We start from the raw sequence: 16,281 nt of genomic DNA on the forward strand, positions 1-16,281 counted from the left end.
TATTAACCATAGCAGGCCACTGTAAAAAGCCAATTAATTTTGTTAGAAAAAAAAAAGCAAAAAACCCTCTATTGATGTCTATGAATAATAGGGGAATGATAGACTTGTCACATTCAAAATAGAGATATGTAATGACAAACATTGGTCCACGTCATTTAGGTTCTCCATTGAAATAGTCAATAATTTAGAAAAGTAGGATAGAACCGACAGGGGCATGTGCTGAGATGTGGTGCTGCACAAGAACAAGAGCAAAATAAAGAAAATTATTGTGTTTAGCTTTGATAAATTCAAATTAAAATGTACCATTACACTCAGAGGATCAATATGAAATTCAATATATGCTAATTTTGTATGAAGTACATGACTGATAACTGTTCTGTCCTGAGCTTTTGTTTTTACAGCACCCACTTGACCACACCAACAGTTTCTCGCCACCAAAAGGGGGTACTTGCAAAGAATAGGGAGGAATATCATCAGAAGTGGGAAAGGTAAGCCCCGATGGGGGTGATAACATCATTAATTTCACGTATGGTCAAATTCTTAAAACTTGACCCCAAACATGAAAAATTCTTCAAACATTTAGAGACAGAGTGGAGTTCTAGATAAACATAATGTTGCAAACCACATAAGGATGGAGCGTTGGAATCAATAAGATGGTGAAATAACACACAGGAAAAATGTTGATCATGTTGATTATGTTTATTCCAGTGTGCAGAGATTGGCTAATCTGACCAGGAAATGTTATAAAATGGATTGTCAGAACAGTCAGCGGTAAAGTCACCTTTGACAGTCCAGACTAAGATGGCGTTGGACATCTTCAGGGCGGAAAAGGGTTGGTGTGACCAAGGTGGGGTTTGGCTTGTTGTATGTATATTTCAAGATGATATGGCTCTAGATGGACCAGTTACCAGGGCATGGAAGGAGGACAGACTTATTAAATGAGGAGAAGGAATTTTCGGGGATTGAAGATCCTCTGGGTGAGTGGTTGACTAAAAGCATGCATAAAATAAAAGCTGTCGTGTGTTATTGATTGGTAATAGATTGATAATTGGCCACATTTATAGCTGCATTGACTTGTTGTGGACGTAGTCTACTTCATGTTTAAGCACTCTAATTAACAGATTGAAAATAGTGACATTAAAGGAAGAATATGCAGCACCACCCTGTCAGATGCCAGTGCCGGTGGGGCTCAGTGATGAATCAGGTGAGCTGGATTCATGGCTGAATCAAAACATAGAGGCCCCTGCTGTGGTCAGTAAGGGATAAAAAGGGTGTGTTTTACTGTTATTGTAGCATCAGCATTATTGTTACACCAGAATCATATAACAAGCATTGCATTGAACATTTATTGAAGCTATTGACATTGTATTAATATTTGTATTACAGTGATTGTTGTAACTTCATGTTAATCTTCTAGTTACAGGTGTCAAAAGTAGTCAACAAGTTCATGTTGAAGTGAAGTTCATGTTAATACAGGTTTTGTTTGTAGACAATTGTGAAGACGCAGGCTCTGGGCGGAGCCAGGAGTTGGACAGATCTAATATGACAATTAAATTGATTTCATTCCCTAACACAGGATAACAAGACTGGAGCAACGACACTGGACAGGAGAAAGTCTGATACTTTCTAAGATATGAGGTCACTAACCTGTTCTTTTAATTTTCTAGCTCTGTTGAATTGACACATGTTAGAATTAGAAATGGCTAATTTGTTTTTTATGTCTTTTATTAGAATGAGTGGTTTTAATAATTTTTATACATATCTTGCAAATGTGCTTATAATGAGTTGGCACTCTGTCTTTTGAAGGTCATGAGCTTCGTTCGGCGATAGTCCGGACTGATAAAGTGTGGGAAATGCCTTGAGTGCAGCGGGCTAAATGCAAACACGCTTACACACACATACACTAAATTAGGATAAGTCCTTGGGACATTCTGAATATTCTAAACCAATTCTGAACCACCAAAAGATCAGTAGACAGCAACATTAGATTGTTAGAGCTAGGAAGAGAGGTGTTTTGGTTTTCTGTCTCTTACAGAGAAAGGAACAGACACCAGACGAGGTCACAGATATACGAGGATCCTTCGCAGTAGAGACAGACACGGTGACTGCGGAAACATCAACTGGGTTCAAGTGTCATGGCATTTTGGGCTCCAGTTAGTCACCTCAAAAGGATGGATCCCATAAACACAGCAATAACCATGCGGGGGTTGGCAGAAATCCAGGAACACCAGACCAACAAGGTTCGAGAGGCTCTTGGGCGAAAGGGGAACACGTTCCTGTTCCTTTTTCTGGGGAACACAGCGGTGACCCCAGAATACACAGATCATTGTTTGAAATCGGGGCAGAATAATCCCCTGATCTGTGCAACGACTGAAGGGTTGTCCAACCCCTGAGGTTGAAGGAAACAAGAGCAGAGGATCACCCGACTGGAAGACACTGGTGCCTACAGCCATAAAATAAAGGTTAAAAGCTCCTCAGACAGAGGTTCTAGTCTGAGTATGTTTGAAGGGTATAAGGTAGCACCGAAATAAAGCTGTGGGAGAACTGGGGAGTGATGGGAGTATCATCTGTACCTACTGTTGTTGTTGTAATAAAAGTTTTTCTTGCATCTGAACTGCGCAAACACAGAGGTCATCTCACATATGGTTCACCCAACAGGGGGACAAAGAGCTCATCCCCCCTGATGAGCTCTTTAAGTCTAAAGAGCTAAAGAGCTCATCAGGGGGGATTGTCAGATTATGATATTATTTTATGCCATGTTAGACCCCTAATTAAAGATTGTGAATTATTACGTAGTTTTAGTTTGCATTATGCTCCTGAATTAGAAGAAGGTGATAACTATTACATTTGGTAAACTGATTTGCATTACATTAGACTGCTGATTTATTGTGAATGAATGATATTGTTTATGATGCATTATACTGCTGAGTTATAAGAAAATATTGTTCACAGAAAGTCATCGCCTTATTTGTCTGGTTAGAAGAGAACAGAGCATACTGCCCCATCTCACCAGAAGCAGATAAACAGGGAGCCAAGGTCGTAGCTTAGGCGCTGTGTGTGAGAAAGAATGTGAATGTTTAGGCTTTTATGATTAGGTGGGGGCCACTAGAGGCTATAAGAGTTTGATCAAGGCTCCACCATTTTGAGATCTGATGCTGTCTGCTGTATGGTGTCCATCTCCCACGCGTGTGTTCATTAAATCATCGTTTGACTTGACCCGGCCGGACCAGTGTGGTTATTTTTGGTTTTCCTCTTGTATCCATCCCCAATATTTGAATCCGTAACAATACCCTACAGTAATACAAACAGAGAAAAAAGCCAACAACCCCTCTATGAGCAAGCACTTTGGCGACACTAGGAAGTGTTACAGATTCAAATATTGGGGATGGATACAAGAGGAAAACCAAAATAACAACACTGGTCCGGCCGGGTCAAGTCAAACGATGATTTAATGAACACGCGTGGGAGATGGACACCATACAGCAGACAGCATCAGATCTCAAAATGGTGGAGCCTTGATCAAACTCTTATAGCCTCTAGTGGCCCCCACCTAATCATAAAAGCCTAAACATTCACATTCTTTCTCTCACACAGCGCCTAAGCTACGACCTTGGCTCCCTGTTTATCTGCTCCTGGTGAGATGGGGCAAAATGCTCTGTTCTCTTCTAACCAGACAAATAAGGCGATGACTTTCTGTGAACAGTATTTTCTTATAACTCAGCAGTATAATGCATCATAAAACAATATCATTCATTCACAATAAATCAGCAGTCTAATGTAATGCAGATCAGTTTACCAAATGTAATAGTTATCACCTTCTTCTAATTCAGGAGAATAAGGCAAACTAAAACTACATAATAATTCACAATCTTTAATTAGGGGTCTAACATGGCATAAAATAATATTATAATCCAACAGAAGACAGTGGGAGATTAATAACAAGTATGATTCAATGCAGAGAGGTCTATTAACACATAGTGAGTGAGAAAGGTGACTGAAGAAGAAATACTCAATGCATCATGGGAATCCCCCAACAGCCTATGCTTATTGCAGCATAACTAAGGGAGGATTCATGGTCACCTAGTCCAACCCTAACTATATGCTTTAGCAAAAAGGAACGTTTTAAGCCTGATCTTGAAAGTAGAGATAGTGTCTGTCTCCCGAATCCAAACTGGAAGCTGGTTCCACAGAAGAGGGGCCTGAAAACTGAAGGCTGCCTTCCTATTCTACTTTTAAATACTCTAGGAACAACAAGTGAGCCTGCAGTGTGAGAGCGAAGTGCTCTAATGGGGTGATATGATACTATAAGGTCATTAAGACAAGATGAGGCCTGATTATTCAAGACCCTGTATGTTAGGAGCAGGATTTTGAATTCAATTCTGGACTTAACAGGAAGCCAATGAAAGGAAGTCAGTATAGGATAAATATGCTCTCTCTTTCTAGTCCCTGTCAGTACTCTTGCTGCAGCATTTTGGATTAACTGAAGGCTTTTCAGGGAGTTTTTAGGACATCCTGATAATAATGAATTTGTCACAGTTCTGGATCAGTTTGACCCAGCGCTTTCTGTTTCTTAGGTTTTGATGTTTTTTTCTGAATTATGATTTATGTTCTGATTATTTAGTGATACTGTTTTGATTATTGATATTATTGCAGATTTAGTTTAGTGTTAAGTCTGCGTCTTTGTGATCTGTTTTATGTTACCTGTTTTATTTTGATAGTCCCAGTCTGTTGTCAGTGTGTTCAGTTTTACTGCTCCCCTGTCTCGTTAGTATAATTTCTCCCAGCTGTGTCTCCCTCCTATTTTCCATTCCCTGATTACGTCCCTGTGTATATTAGCCCTGTGTTTGTCTTTGCTCATTGTCGCGTTGTACCCTCAGATTGTGCCTGTGTGTTTCCAGTTCCAGTATTCATTGTTCTATTCATGTTTTGTTCCTTGCCAGCAATAAAGCTGTGGTTTTCTGTTGAAATTTGGCTTCACGAATCCTGCATTTGGATCCTCACCTCCGCCTGCCTGCACACAGAGCCCTGACAGAATTACAGTAGTCCAGCAAGTAATAAATGCATGGACTAGTTTTTCAGCATCACTCTCTAATTTTAGAGATGAACAAATTGGAGTCTATTAGATATATGATACAAACCACTGCAGTGCAGTACCTGTAATACCTACAGGGTGCTCTAATCATTCTGATAGAATGTTAACATCGAACGCTCCTGTCATGGTCCTGGGTCATTTTGACCCAGCGTTTTGGGTTTTCTTTTGGTATCACCTTGTGTTTTGTGTTAATTCTGATTTTGTATTAGTTCTTAGGCTTTGATTCAAGTGTTTAGTGTTTTATTGTTCCTACCTGTGTCCCCCCTTGCTCCATTCGTGTCCCTGAGTTTGTGTTTGTACAACAGTTTGAGTTTCCTGTTTTACTTTGTACAATGCTCTAGAGTGTGACCAATTTGGTCACAAATGCGACCAAAGTTTTCAGTGGTGCAACTAAAAAAAATATTCTGTTCGGGTAACAAAAAAAAAATCTCTGCAACTCTCCGTGTGGTCAACAACAGACACACATTATGCCCCTATCGTGGACTAAACCAATCAGAGATAGTCAGGGGCGGGACCTCTCTGATCGGCCGTGGTCCAGTTGAAAGTGCAGTTGTAAGAGGGAGGTGAGTAGCTTGAATAAAGCGATATCGATTAATTAAATCCTGAATTGACTTTTAAATATAACTGTGTTTTGCCAGAAACCCCAGATTGTCAGATTAAAGCTCACAAAACTATTTCAACAACCACCAAACAGCAAATGAGAGCAGGTACACTGATTCCACACAAAGATGTAAACACAGAGCGGACCCAATGCATCAGAATCAGCTTTGTCTCTCTCGGCTTTCTCGCTCAGCAATTCTGATGCGTCGGGTCCGCTCTGTGTTTACGTCTTTTTGCGCTAGATTCTGAGCTGCAGGTTTTGTCTCTCTCCAACCAAAATTTATGGTGTTATTTTTGTGCCACTATTCTGAGCGCACGTAAAACAAATTGAGCGCACGTAAAAAAGGTTTGCAGGTGCAAGTGTTGCATTTTGAGGAGAAATTTATTTTGAGCGAAGAAAAGCTGATTTTCAGTGAACATAATTCATTGCTGCATGCAAAAAATGTATTTCAGTGTTTGCTTATCCACACACACACACAATAGCAGCCCCTCTTGCTCAGTTTTTGTATTTGCGCTTGCTCGCGCTCTCAACATTTCTGCCCGTGTGCGCTCAACTCTTTCTCTACACCGTTATATTTGTGCCACAAAACCAGCCAATCGCAGACTTGGATGCAAAAATATCTGATTGGCTGTTTTGGTCTCCAATCAGCTCGAAATGACGAAATGCAATATCCCAGAATCCATTTCATCCAAAACTCAAACGAGGCAGTGGCGGAGGAACGCAGAGTGGCGGAGTTTGAAATATTACTCTTTCTGGGTCACAAAATAAACTTTTAAGATATTTTCATGCGAGAATGGTGCTGTGTAAACTTCAAATATCTGCTCGATTCATCAAGACATCAAATAAGTGCTCTAACGTTTTTGGAGATGCCTGTTACCCACCAGTTGACTGGGTGGTCACTCGGGTTAAACATACTATATAAGGATGAAGTGACAAAAAAAATCACTGACTACACCACCAGGTATTATAGGAAAAACCATAAAGCATTTGAACTAAAACAAACGCTGTTGTGGCAGTGATGTTTAACCATGTTTAACCATGTTTAACTCCGGACCCAACCTGGCCAAAGGAGATCCTGAGAGAGAACAAAGGACGCGACCCTAAGCGACGGCCTTGAGGGAAACGAGCCGGCATCAGGAACAGGCTACAGGCTTGCGCACACTGCGCACCCATGCCCAGTATCCTGCTAGCCAATGTTCAATCCATCGAGAACAAGCTTGATGACCTCAGAGCCAGAATCAAGTTCCAGAGAGACATTCGGGACTGCAACCTCCTCTGCTTCACCGAGACTTGGCTGAACCCAGTGATACCAGACCACGCCGTGCAGCCGGCGGGGTTCTTTTCGGTTTACCGCATGGACAGGACAATGGAGTCGGGGAAGAAAAGAGGTGGTGGAGTGTGTTTGATGGTGAACAACAGATGGTGCGACAGCACAAACATCTCCCCACTCACACGCTCTTGCTCGCCCAATCTGGAACTTTTGAACGTTAAATGTCGCCCTTTCTATCTCCCTCGGGAATTCACTGCGGTCATTGCCTACACTGTTTACATTCCGCCTCACGCGGACACGGACACTGCCTTATGTGAGCTACATGAGGCTTTCACACATCAACAAACACTTCACCAAGATGCCACACTCATTGTTATGGGAGAGTTTAACAGAGTGAATCTCAAACGGACATTTCACAACTTTCACCAGCACATCAACTGCCCCTCCCGGGGCACTAGGACATTAGACCACTGCTACACCCCGTTCAAGAACTGTTACAAGGCTCAGCCCCTGCCGGCATTTGGAAAATCGGACCATGCCGCCATCCTCCTCATGCCTGCTTACAAACAAAGGCTAAAGCAGCAACCACCAATCAGGAGGGAGGTCGCTCGCTGGACGGACCAATCAGTGGCCGCGCTGCAGGACGCTCTGGATGACGCAGACTGGGACATGTTTCGGTGCAGCTCTGATGTTTGAGTTTTGGATGAAATGGATTCTGGGATATTGCCTTTCATCATTTCGAGCTGATTGGAGACCAAAACAGCCAATCAGATATTTTTTGCATCCAAGTCTGTGATTGGCTGGTTTTGTGGCACAAATATAACGGTGTACAGAAAGAGTTGAGCATGCACAGGCAGAAATGTTGAGAGCGCGAGCAACACATTGCGAGCGAGCGCAAGTGCAAAAACTGAGAGAGAGGGGCTGCTATTGTGTGTGTGTATGGATAATAGCAAACACTGAAATATATTTTTTGCACGCAGCAATGAATTTTGTTCACTCAAATTTAGCTTTTCTTTGCTCAAAATAAATTTCTCCTCAAAATGCAACACTTGCACCTGCAATTATTTTTTACGTGCGCTCAATTTGTTTTACGTGCGCTCAGAATAGTGGCACAAAAATAACGCCATAGAGAGGGAGCAAGTCTTTGAGGGGACTCGTCTGGCTCTGGGAGGGCATCGGTCCTCCACCTGCTGCCTCACTTGTTTTGGAGCATTTGCCGCGGAGAGTGGGCATCACTGGCCAAGCTTTGGCCGCTCGCTCTCTCGCCGCTCCGCTCTTTGCTTGCCTGCCAGCCGCTTCACTCACCAGCCTCTTCGCCCTGGTACAGCGGCTCCGCCTCCCACCTCAGCTCAACGGAGGCTCCCGCGCTCAGCGGCCCGGCTGTTTCCGCAACGAAGAAGCGAGGCTCGCGTCGCCATCACTCTTCCTGCTTGGAGCGGCAGCATCCGGTGGTGAGCGAAACAAACTATATTTCTTTCTCCACACTGCAATTCAGAGACTGTTTGCCGTAAACCTAAGCCAAAAACTGGTTACTGTGATTACATTCTGGACTTTCCATTTGCTACTCACCCCGCCACCTCCAAAGAGACTGTTCTACCGTCCCAGGCCACTGCTAAAGACATCATCCCTGCTAAACTTGATAATTTCTCCCATTCACTCATTATTTCCTCACCAATTACTCATCCATTTTCTGCTAACAGGGCGGCTCAGATTCAGCGTTCCCCTTCACCTGTTTCACCTTCTCAGGTAAAGGCAGCTAAGACTCAGCCTGTCCCTGTAGTGCCCCCTCGGGCAGCAGACACCGAGCAAGCACCCACTCCTATGCCAGCTCCCAGGACGAGGGCAGCTGCAGCCCAGTCTACCCCCGAGCCCGTTCCTGTTCCTCGGGTGGGGGTGACTGGTGTCCAGCCACCTCCCATGCCTGTCCCAGTGCCCAGGCTAAGGGTGGCCAGGGTCCAACCTGACCCCCCTAGAGACTCAGCTGAGGCTCTCCAGCCGCTGACCATTCACTCTGAAGGCTTGGAAGAGCTAGTCTGTTCACCTGTCAGTCTACCACTTCATCCAGCACCTGATCCAGCCTTTCACCCCCTAGCCCAACCCTGGACACCAAGAACCACCAACGCACTGACGGTTGAGGGCATCAGCCACTGGCAGGGAGTGTGGTGGGGACAGAGATGTTCCCAGAGAGGTGGAGTCTAAGGCTACGTTCACACTGCAGGCAAAAGCGCATCAAATCCAACTTTTTTGACCCTATGCGACCCATATCCGATCATGGTATGACAGTGTGAACAGCACAAATCCGATATTTCAAATCCGACCTGGGCCACTTTCATATGTGGTACTGAATCCGATACATATCTGATGTTTTACAAAGTGACTGCTGTTTGAATGGTCATTAAATGAAATCCGTCTTTTACGTCACTGACACAAGACAGACGCCAATTATCAGCGCCAGAGAAGCGAAGACATCGTGAACACTTCCTGGCCGTCCAGTGTAGATGTTAGTGAAACTGTTGGGAAGACAACGTTGGAGAAACGTGAACATTTTATTTGTACTGTATAATCTACAGATTCTGACAGAAATCTGCAACTATCCTTTAAAGCACCGCTCCTCTCTAAAACAGCAATAAGGATAATTATTAGGCCATATGTAAATAACAAAATAACCTTATAACTTTAAGCAAAATTGGGAAATGTAAAGTCCAAAACAAGTCAGAATCAGAATCAGAAAGGGTTTTATTGCCAAATGTTGAGCAGGTTTACAACATTAGGAAATTGCTGCGGTACTTAGTGCAAACATACTGTCATATAACGCTTAAATAGACATGAAAATAAGAATTAAAAGTGCTAAGTAGATAGATATATACATGAGTGCAGGTGGTGATCAATGCCAAACATGGAATGATGCAGTGAACACAGCGTAGGGTCATGTGTTAGTGGTGGGAACAGTCATATGCAGTGTTGGGGAGTAACGGAATACATGTACCGCCGTTACGTATTTAAAATACAAAATATGAGTAACTGTATTCCGTTACAGTTACCGTTTAAAAACGTGGTATTTAGAATACAGTTACTTTGTTGAAATAAATGGATTACACGTCGGTACTTCCCTGTTTCATATTGTGGCGGGTCAGGACTGTTTGGGTTTTGTTTGACAGCTACGTTCTGTTGTTCCAGGCGGCAGCGTTACGGTTTCCATGGTTACAGGGTGACGCTCTCTCTCTGCATGTTTCCTGGGTGAGAGAGGCCTTTTTGTTGTTGTTGTGCTAAGCTAATAGGCAGAATGCTACAGGTATAGCTCTAAAGAATGTAGCATCATAGGCAGTGTAGTCCGTGCTGCAGGGAGAATGGACTGCCATACACGTTATGTGTCTGTGAGCGAGGGAGGGAGAAAAAGGAAAAGTACGAGCTGTCATCGAGCAGAAACGGGAGCTGGAAGTATGTAAATATAATAATAACCACTGCAGCCAAGAAGAGTGCCTGACGAGCCCAGCTGTAAGTAAGCTATTAAGACTCGACTGTACACCGTGTTCGTGTTTTCCTCCGAAACAATAAGTTCAGTTGCAGCAGCCTTTCAACGCCTCTCTTTGTCTCTCGCTAGCAAAGTTGACCCAGACAACAAAGTAAAGCTAGTTTTCAGCTACGATCCCGACACAGAACCCAACGTATTAGCCAGAGGTCCCTTTACTATGGTTTGGAGCCGCGGACTTTCAGTAACAGTAATAAATCACAGCAATAGTACATTCATGTAGTTGTAAACAGCATGATAATATATTAAGTAATCCAAAGTATTCAGAATACGTTACTCTCATTGAGTAACGTAACGGAATACGTTACAGAATACATTTTGGGGCATGTAATCTGTATTCTGTAATGGAATACATTTTAAAAGTAACCTTCCCAACACTGGTCATATGGTTATTGTTCATGAGTCCAACAGCAGAGGGGAAGAAACTGTTCTTATGGCGAGAGGTTCAGGTGCGAATGGAACGGAGCCTCCTGCCTGAGGGGAGCAGGTCAAACAGACTGTGTCCAGGGTGAGAAGGGTCAGCTGTGATCCGAGCTGCATGTCCCAGTGTCCTGGAGGTGTTCAGGTCCTGCAGAGATGGGAGTCTGCAGCCAATCGCCTTCTCAGCAGAGCGCACAACACGCTACAGTCTCTGTTTGTCCCTGATAGTGGCTCCAGCGTACCACACGGTGATGGAAGAGGTGAGGATGGACTCGATGATTGCGGTGTAGAATTGCATCATCGTCCGTGTTGGCAGGTTGAATTTCTTCAGCTGCCTCAGGAAGTACATCCTCTGCTGGGCTTTCTTAATGACGGAGGTGACCACTTCAGGTCCTGGGTGATGGTGGTACCCAGGAAGCGGAATGAGTCCACAGAGGTGATGAGGGTGTCAGTCAGGATGATGGGGGGGAGTGGGGCTGTGTGCTTCCTGAAGTCCACAATAATCTCCACTGTCTTCTGGGCATTCAGCACCAGGTTGTTGTGGCTGCACCAGGACACCAGACGTTCAACCTCCCTCCTGTAGGCATACTCATCCCCGTCCGAGATGAGTCCAATAACGGTGGTGTCATCTGCAAACTTGATTAGCTTGACAGACTGGTGGGTGGAGGTGCAGCAGTTGGTGTACAGGGAGAAGAGCAGAGGAGAAATAACACAGCCCTGAGGGGAGCCGGTGCTGATGGTGCGGGAGTCCGAGACATTCTTTCCCAGCCTCACATGCTGCTTCCTGTGCGTCAGGAAGTCAGTGATCCACCGGCAGATGGGATCAGGCACATTCATCTGGGAAAGCTTGCCTTGGAGATGGTCTGGAGGGATGGTGTTTATGGCAGAGCTGAAGTCCACAAACAGGATCCTGGCGTACAGGTTCACTTCATGACCACAGATGCCAGAGCCACAGGTCTGTAGTCATTTAGTCCAGTGATCCTACACAGCAAATTCAAAAGTGTTAAATGTTTTGGTGTTAGTAGTCTTAGAGTTAATTTTACTCTAAGTAGAGTCACATTCTTTTAATGTAACTCTGAGGTGTAAAATGATAGTAGTTAAAATCGAGTGTTAAAAATGAGTGTTTCTATTTCAAATCTGGAGGTGTTACAATGGAAACATTAACTCTTGACCTCTTAACTCTGAACTCCTACAGGGGCTATGACACCAATAGAGTAAATTCACAGACTCCGCCCCCAGCACGGCTCCGATCAAAGCTGAAGTGAAGCCGTTTCAGAACATTTTGCTCTACATATTTGAGTTGTTTGCCATGCTTGGTAAGTCATGTTTCCAAAGATTGTTTCAATTATTGTTATTAGCTTTTACTTCTGTGGCTCTTTGGAGTTGAGACAAAGCTGTGTGAAAGGCATTAGCCATGTTGCTCGGTGATAGCATAATATTCTGTTTTAGCTAGCTGAAAGGTATTGTTTGCGGGCAAATACCACAGCCTTGAAAAAAAGCTTGCATGTGAATTTTCAGTCAAATTTCTTGGTCAAATACACTTAAAACAATGTCTAGAATGTGAAATGTTGATATAATGGTGCTACTTGAAGCCTCAAAACGATCTCCCATAAAAAACGAGCAAACAGCAGTAGCAGATGTCCCGAGTCCCGACTGAGTTCTACGTTAGCATTTAGATCCCTCCAGAGTTTTGTGCACACGGTTTAGGTAAAAATGAAAAAGGTTGAGGTTTTACATTTAGTTCAGTATTACCTGTTGTCTGTGTCCTTGTCTTTTGGGAAAATACTTTACACAAGTAATGGCTCAAAAAGGATTCCTTTTTTTTTTACTGTGCTGCAATTGATTTGTGCCATTAATTAGTGTCAACTAATTTTTATTCAATCTCCACATAGGATATGCTTGAAGATGGAATATGGGGGAGAGCAGAAGTGCGTTGAAGTTCCACAAAGTGATGACTGAAGGACATGCATATTGTATTTTGTATTTATTGAAATAAGTGATGAGAATGCTGTTATTTGCATTTACCAGCTCACCTATGTCAGACCTTTTGATAAACGAAATTCTAATGAAAGTGAGAACATGTACACTGTTACATCTTTCAGAAAATGTTTTGAAATTGTGGTGCACAGTTCAGAATAAATGTTTTTTCAAAAACCATTACGTCTTTTAGTAAATGTTTATTTCCAAAATAAATTTCTAGAAGTTCAGAACAGTAAAATTCCCGCTTTTTAGAATTAATTAGAAGATAACTCTTATGTAGTTAAACTAAAATACTCTTTGAGAGTTAATATATAAACTCTTAACACCAAGTGTTAAATTATCAACTCCAGAGAGATTTGGTGTTTAACACTAAATCAGAGTTAACATACTAACTCTCCAAAAAGAGTTAAATTAACACTCTCTGGTGTGGACCCATATAGACACTTTAAAAGTGTTGAAATCAAATCTGACAGTGTTAATTTGGACATGCTGGATTTGCTGTGTAGGTTTCTTGGGGACAGGGATTATGGTAGAGGACTTGAAGCAGGCAGGCACATGACATGCCTGCAGTGAGGAGTTGAAAATGCCAGAAAACACTGGGGCCAGCTTGTTTGCACAGTGTCTGAGGGTGGCAGGAGACACACCGTCTGGGCCAGGAGCTTTTCGAGCATTCAGACTCTTAAACTGCTTTCTCACATCTGCTTCATGAATATGAAGAGTTGTGGTGGGAGAAGGTGGTGTGAATTCTCCTTGGTGTGGGGTGTGGAGGGAGGTGTTGTAGATGAAGTGTTTGATGGTGGTGATGGCTCTATGGAGGGGGGAGAGGTGGGGGAATGAGTGTCCAAAGTGTCTCTATTGTTGGGGCCGTTGGAGGTGTGAAGGCTGCTTGATGGCTCCGTCAAAACGGCAGTAAAAGTCGTTAAGGGTGTTGGCCAAGAGCAAGTCATCAGTGGAGTGGGGGGTTTTAGGCTTGTAGTTGGTGATATTCCTAAAACGTTTCCACACAGAGGCCGAGTCATTCTCTGAGATCTGCTGCTGCATCTTCGCAGAGTGCTGATGTTTAGCAATGTCCACTTCTTTAGTGAACCTGTACTTGGCCTCTCTGTAGCAGTCCCTGTCTCCACTTCTGAACGCCTTTCTCTTTTCCAGCCACAGCTTTTTGAGTTTAGGAGTAAACCAGGGTTTGTCATTGTTATAACTCACCCTGGTGCGTGATGGCACAATGCTGTCCTCACAAAAGTGGATACAGGAGGTGACAATGTCCGTAAACTCGTCCAAGCTGTTAGAAGCAGCCTTCATTGTGTCCCAGTCTGTAGACTCCAAACATGTGCGAAGCTCCTCCACAGCCTCGTTGCTCAGCAGTTTTTTAGTCCTCACAACAGGTTTGGAGAGCTTCAGCCTCTGTCTGTACGCGGGGATCAGGTGGATCATGACGTGGTCAGAAAGTCCGAGTGAAGCGCGGGGCACCGCACGATAGGCCATGCTGATCGTGCTGTAACAGTGGTCCAATGTCCTCTCCTCTCTGGTCGGGCATTTAATATACTGCTTGTATTTGGGAAGCTCTTGTCTCAGATTGGCTTTGTTAAAGTCCCCAAGAGCAATAATGAGAGAGTCCGGGAATGTCCGCTCCATGTGCAGTATCTGCTCCGCTGGTGCGCACTGAGCTGCCTGCACATCCGCATCTGGCGGGATGTAAACAGCGGCCAAGATGAATGAAGCAAACTCCCATGGAGAATAAAACGGTTTGCAGTGAATAAAAAGGTATTCCAGAGAGGAAGAGCAGTGCTGAGCAATCACTGTTACATCTGTGCACCAGCCACTATTAATGTAGAAGCAGACACCTCCACCTGTGGTCTTACCAGAGAGAGAAGCCTGCCGGTCCGCGCACAGCAGATGAAAACCCTCCAGCTTGAGCACGCAGTCCAGGATGTCCTCACAGAGCCACGACTCCGTAAAACATAAGACACAGGAAGAGGCAAAGTCTCTGTTCATGATTCTCATCAGGGCCAGCTCGTCCATCTTATTCCTAAGTGAGCGTACGTTGGAAAGGAAGATGCCAGGAAGAGCAGTTCACAGTTCACAGTTCGCAGTTCGCAGTCCGCGTCTCCTCAGATGCACGAGTGCGCCGGCTCGCTTTCCTCTCCTTCGGTGTTTCACTTTCTTGATCAAAGTCTGCAGTAAATCTGCCACAGATGTGGCAAATATTGGAAGTAAATCCACAGGTGTTGTAGTCCTGTAGTTAAGAAGCTCTTCTCTGGTGTAAGAATATCCAGAGGAGTGCCCAGACACACAAGTTATGCACAAAAACAAAACAGAAGTAACGCACTGAAGCACCAGGGCATCCATACGTGGCGCCATCTTGGATTTGGATCCTTATATTAACGGCCATCAGTCAAACAATACTGTTTGGTCTGGGTCTAAACAGAGCGCGTTGTGTGTGACGTCTTCTATTGCGCATGCGGGCTGCTTTGAGGGTTCACACTAGAGCGTGTTTGCTGTCACATTTTATTTGTAGTGTGAACAAGCAGACAAAAAAATTGGATTTGATCAAAAAATCGGAATTGAGCATTAAGACCTGCAGTGTGAATGTGGCCTAAGACCCCACCTGACATATAGACACATAAAAAACAGGCACAAGCAGACACAAACGTGCATTCCCACCCTCATGCACACATATACAAATATTCAGCACTCGCCCAACGTGGAGACAAACAGAAATGGACACTGTATACACACTCACATTCCCCAAACATGCTCTATACCATAGGTCCAGGTACCCTCACCACCCAGAGGGGCAATCTAGACCCAGGACCTCACTACGCGTTTAGGTGCACCGGGTCTGTCCAGCGTCCTCTCCCGCCACCTGATCCAACTCACCACCAGGTGGTGATCAGTTGACAGCTCAGCCCCTCTCTTTACCCGAGTGTCCAGAACATATGGTCGCAGGTCTGGTGATACGATTACAAAATCAATCATCGACCTACGGCCTAGAGCGTCCTGGTGCCACGTACACTCTTATGTTCGAACAAGGTGTTTGTTATGGCCAAACTGTGATTTGCACAGAAGTCCAATAACAAAACACCGCTCGGGTTTAGATCAGGGAGGCCGTTCCTCCCAATCACGCCCCTCCAGGTCATTGAAGTCTCCCAGCTGGACAACAGAGTCTCCAGGTGGAGCACCTTCCAGCACCCCCCCCCCCCCCCCCCCCCCCCCCCAGGGACTCTAAGAAGGCTGGGTACTCTGAACTGCCACTCGGCGCATAAGATGACAGTCAGGACTCGTTCCCTGACCCTAAAGCGCAGGGAACAAACCCTCTCATCCACCGGGAAAAACCCCAATGTACCAGCAGCAGGCCGAGGGGATATTAGAATACCCACCCCAGGGGGCAA

At 44.4% G+C, this 16,281-nt stretch overlaps 1 protein-coding gene and 1 pseudogene across 1 annotated transcript; one reads left to right on the forward strand and one right to left on the reverse strand.

Annotated features, from left to right (window-relative positions):
- The first annotated feature begins 8,302 nt into the window (after window positions 1-8,302).
- Window positions 8,303-11,890, forward strand: LOC146504104 (uncharacterized; annotated as a pseudogene).
- Window positions 11,891-13,067: 1,177 nt separating this feature from the next.
- Window positions 13,068-16,055, reverse strand: LOC146504105 (uncharacterized). The gene has a single exon (XM_085131191.1). The coding sequence runs from the start codon at window positions 14,909-14,911 to the stop codon at window positions 13,745-13,747; it is 1,167 nt and encodes a 388-aa protein (XP_084987317.1). The 5' UTR covers window positions 14,912-16,055; the 3' UTR covers window positions 13,068-13,744.
- Window positions 16,056-16,281: the final 226 nt, after the last annotated feature.

This window comes from Neolamprologus multifasciatus, chromosome 14, assembly GCF_963576455.1.
Source record: "Neolamprologus multifasciatus chromosome 14, fNeoMul1.2, whole genome shotgun sequence".
NCBI lineage: Eukaryota > Metazoa > Chordata > Actinopteri > Cichliformes > Cichlidae > Neolamprologus > Neolamprologus multifasciatus.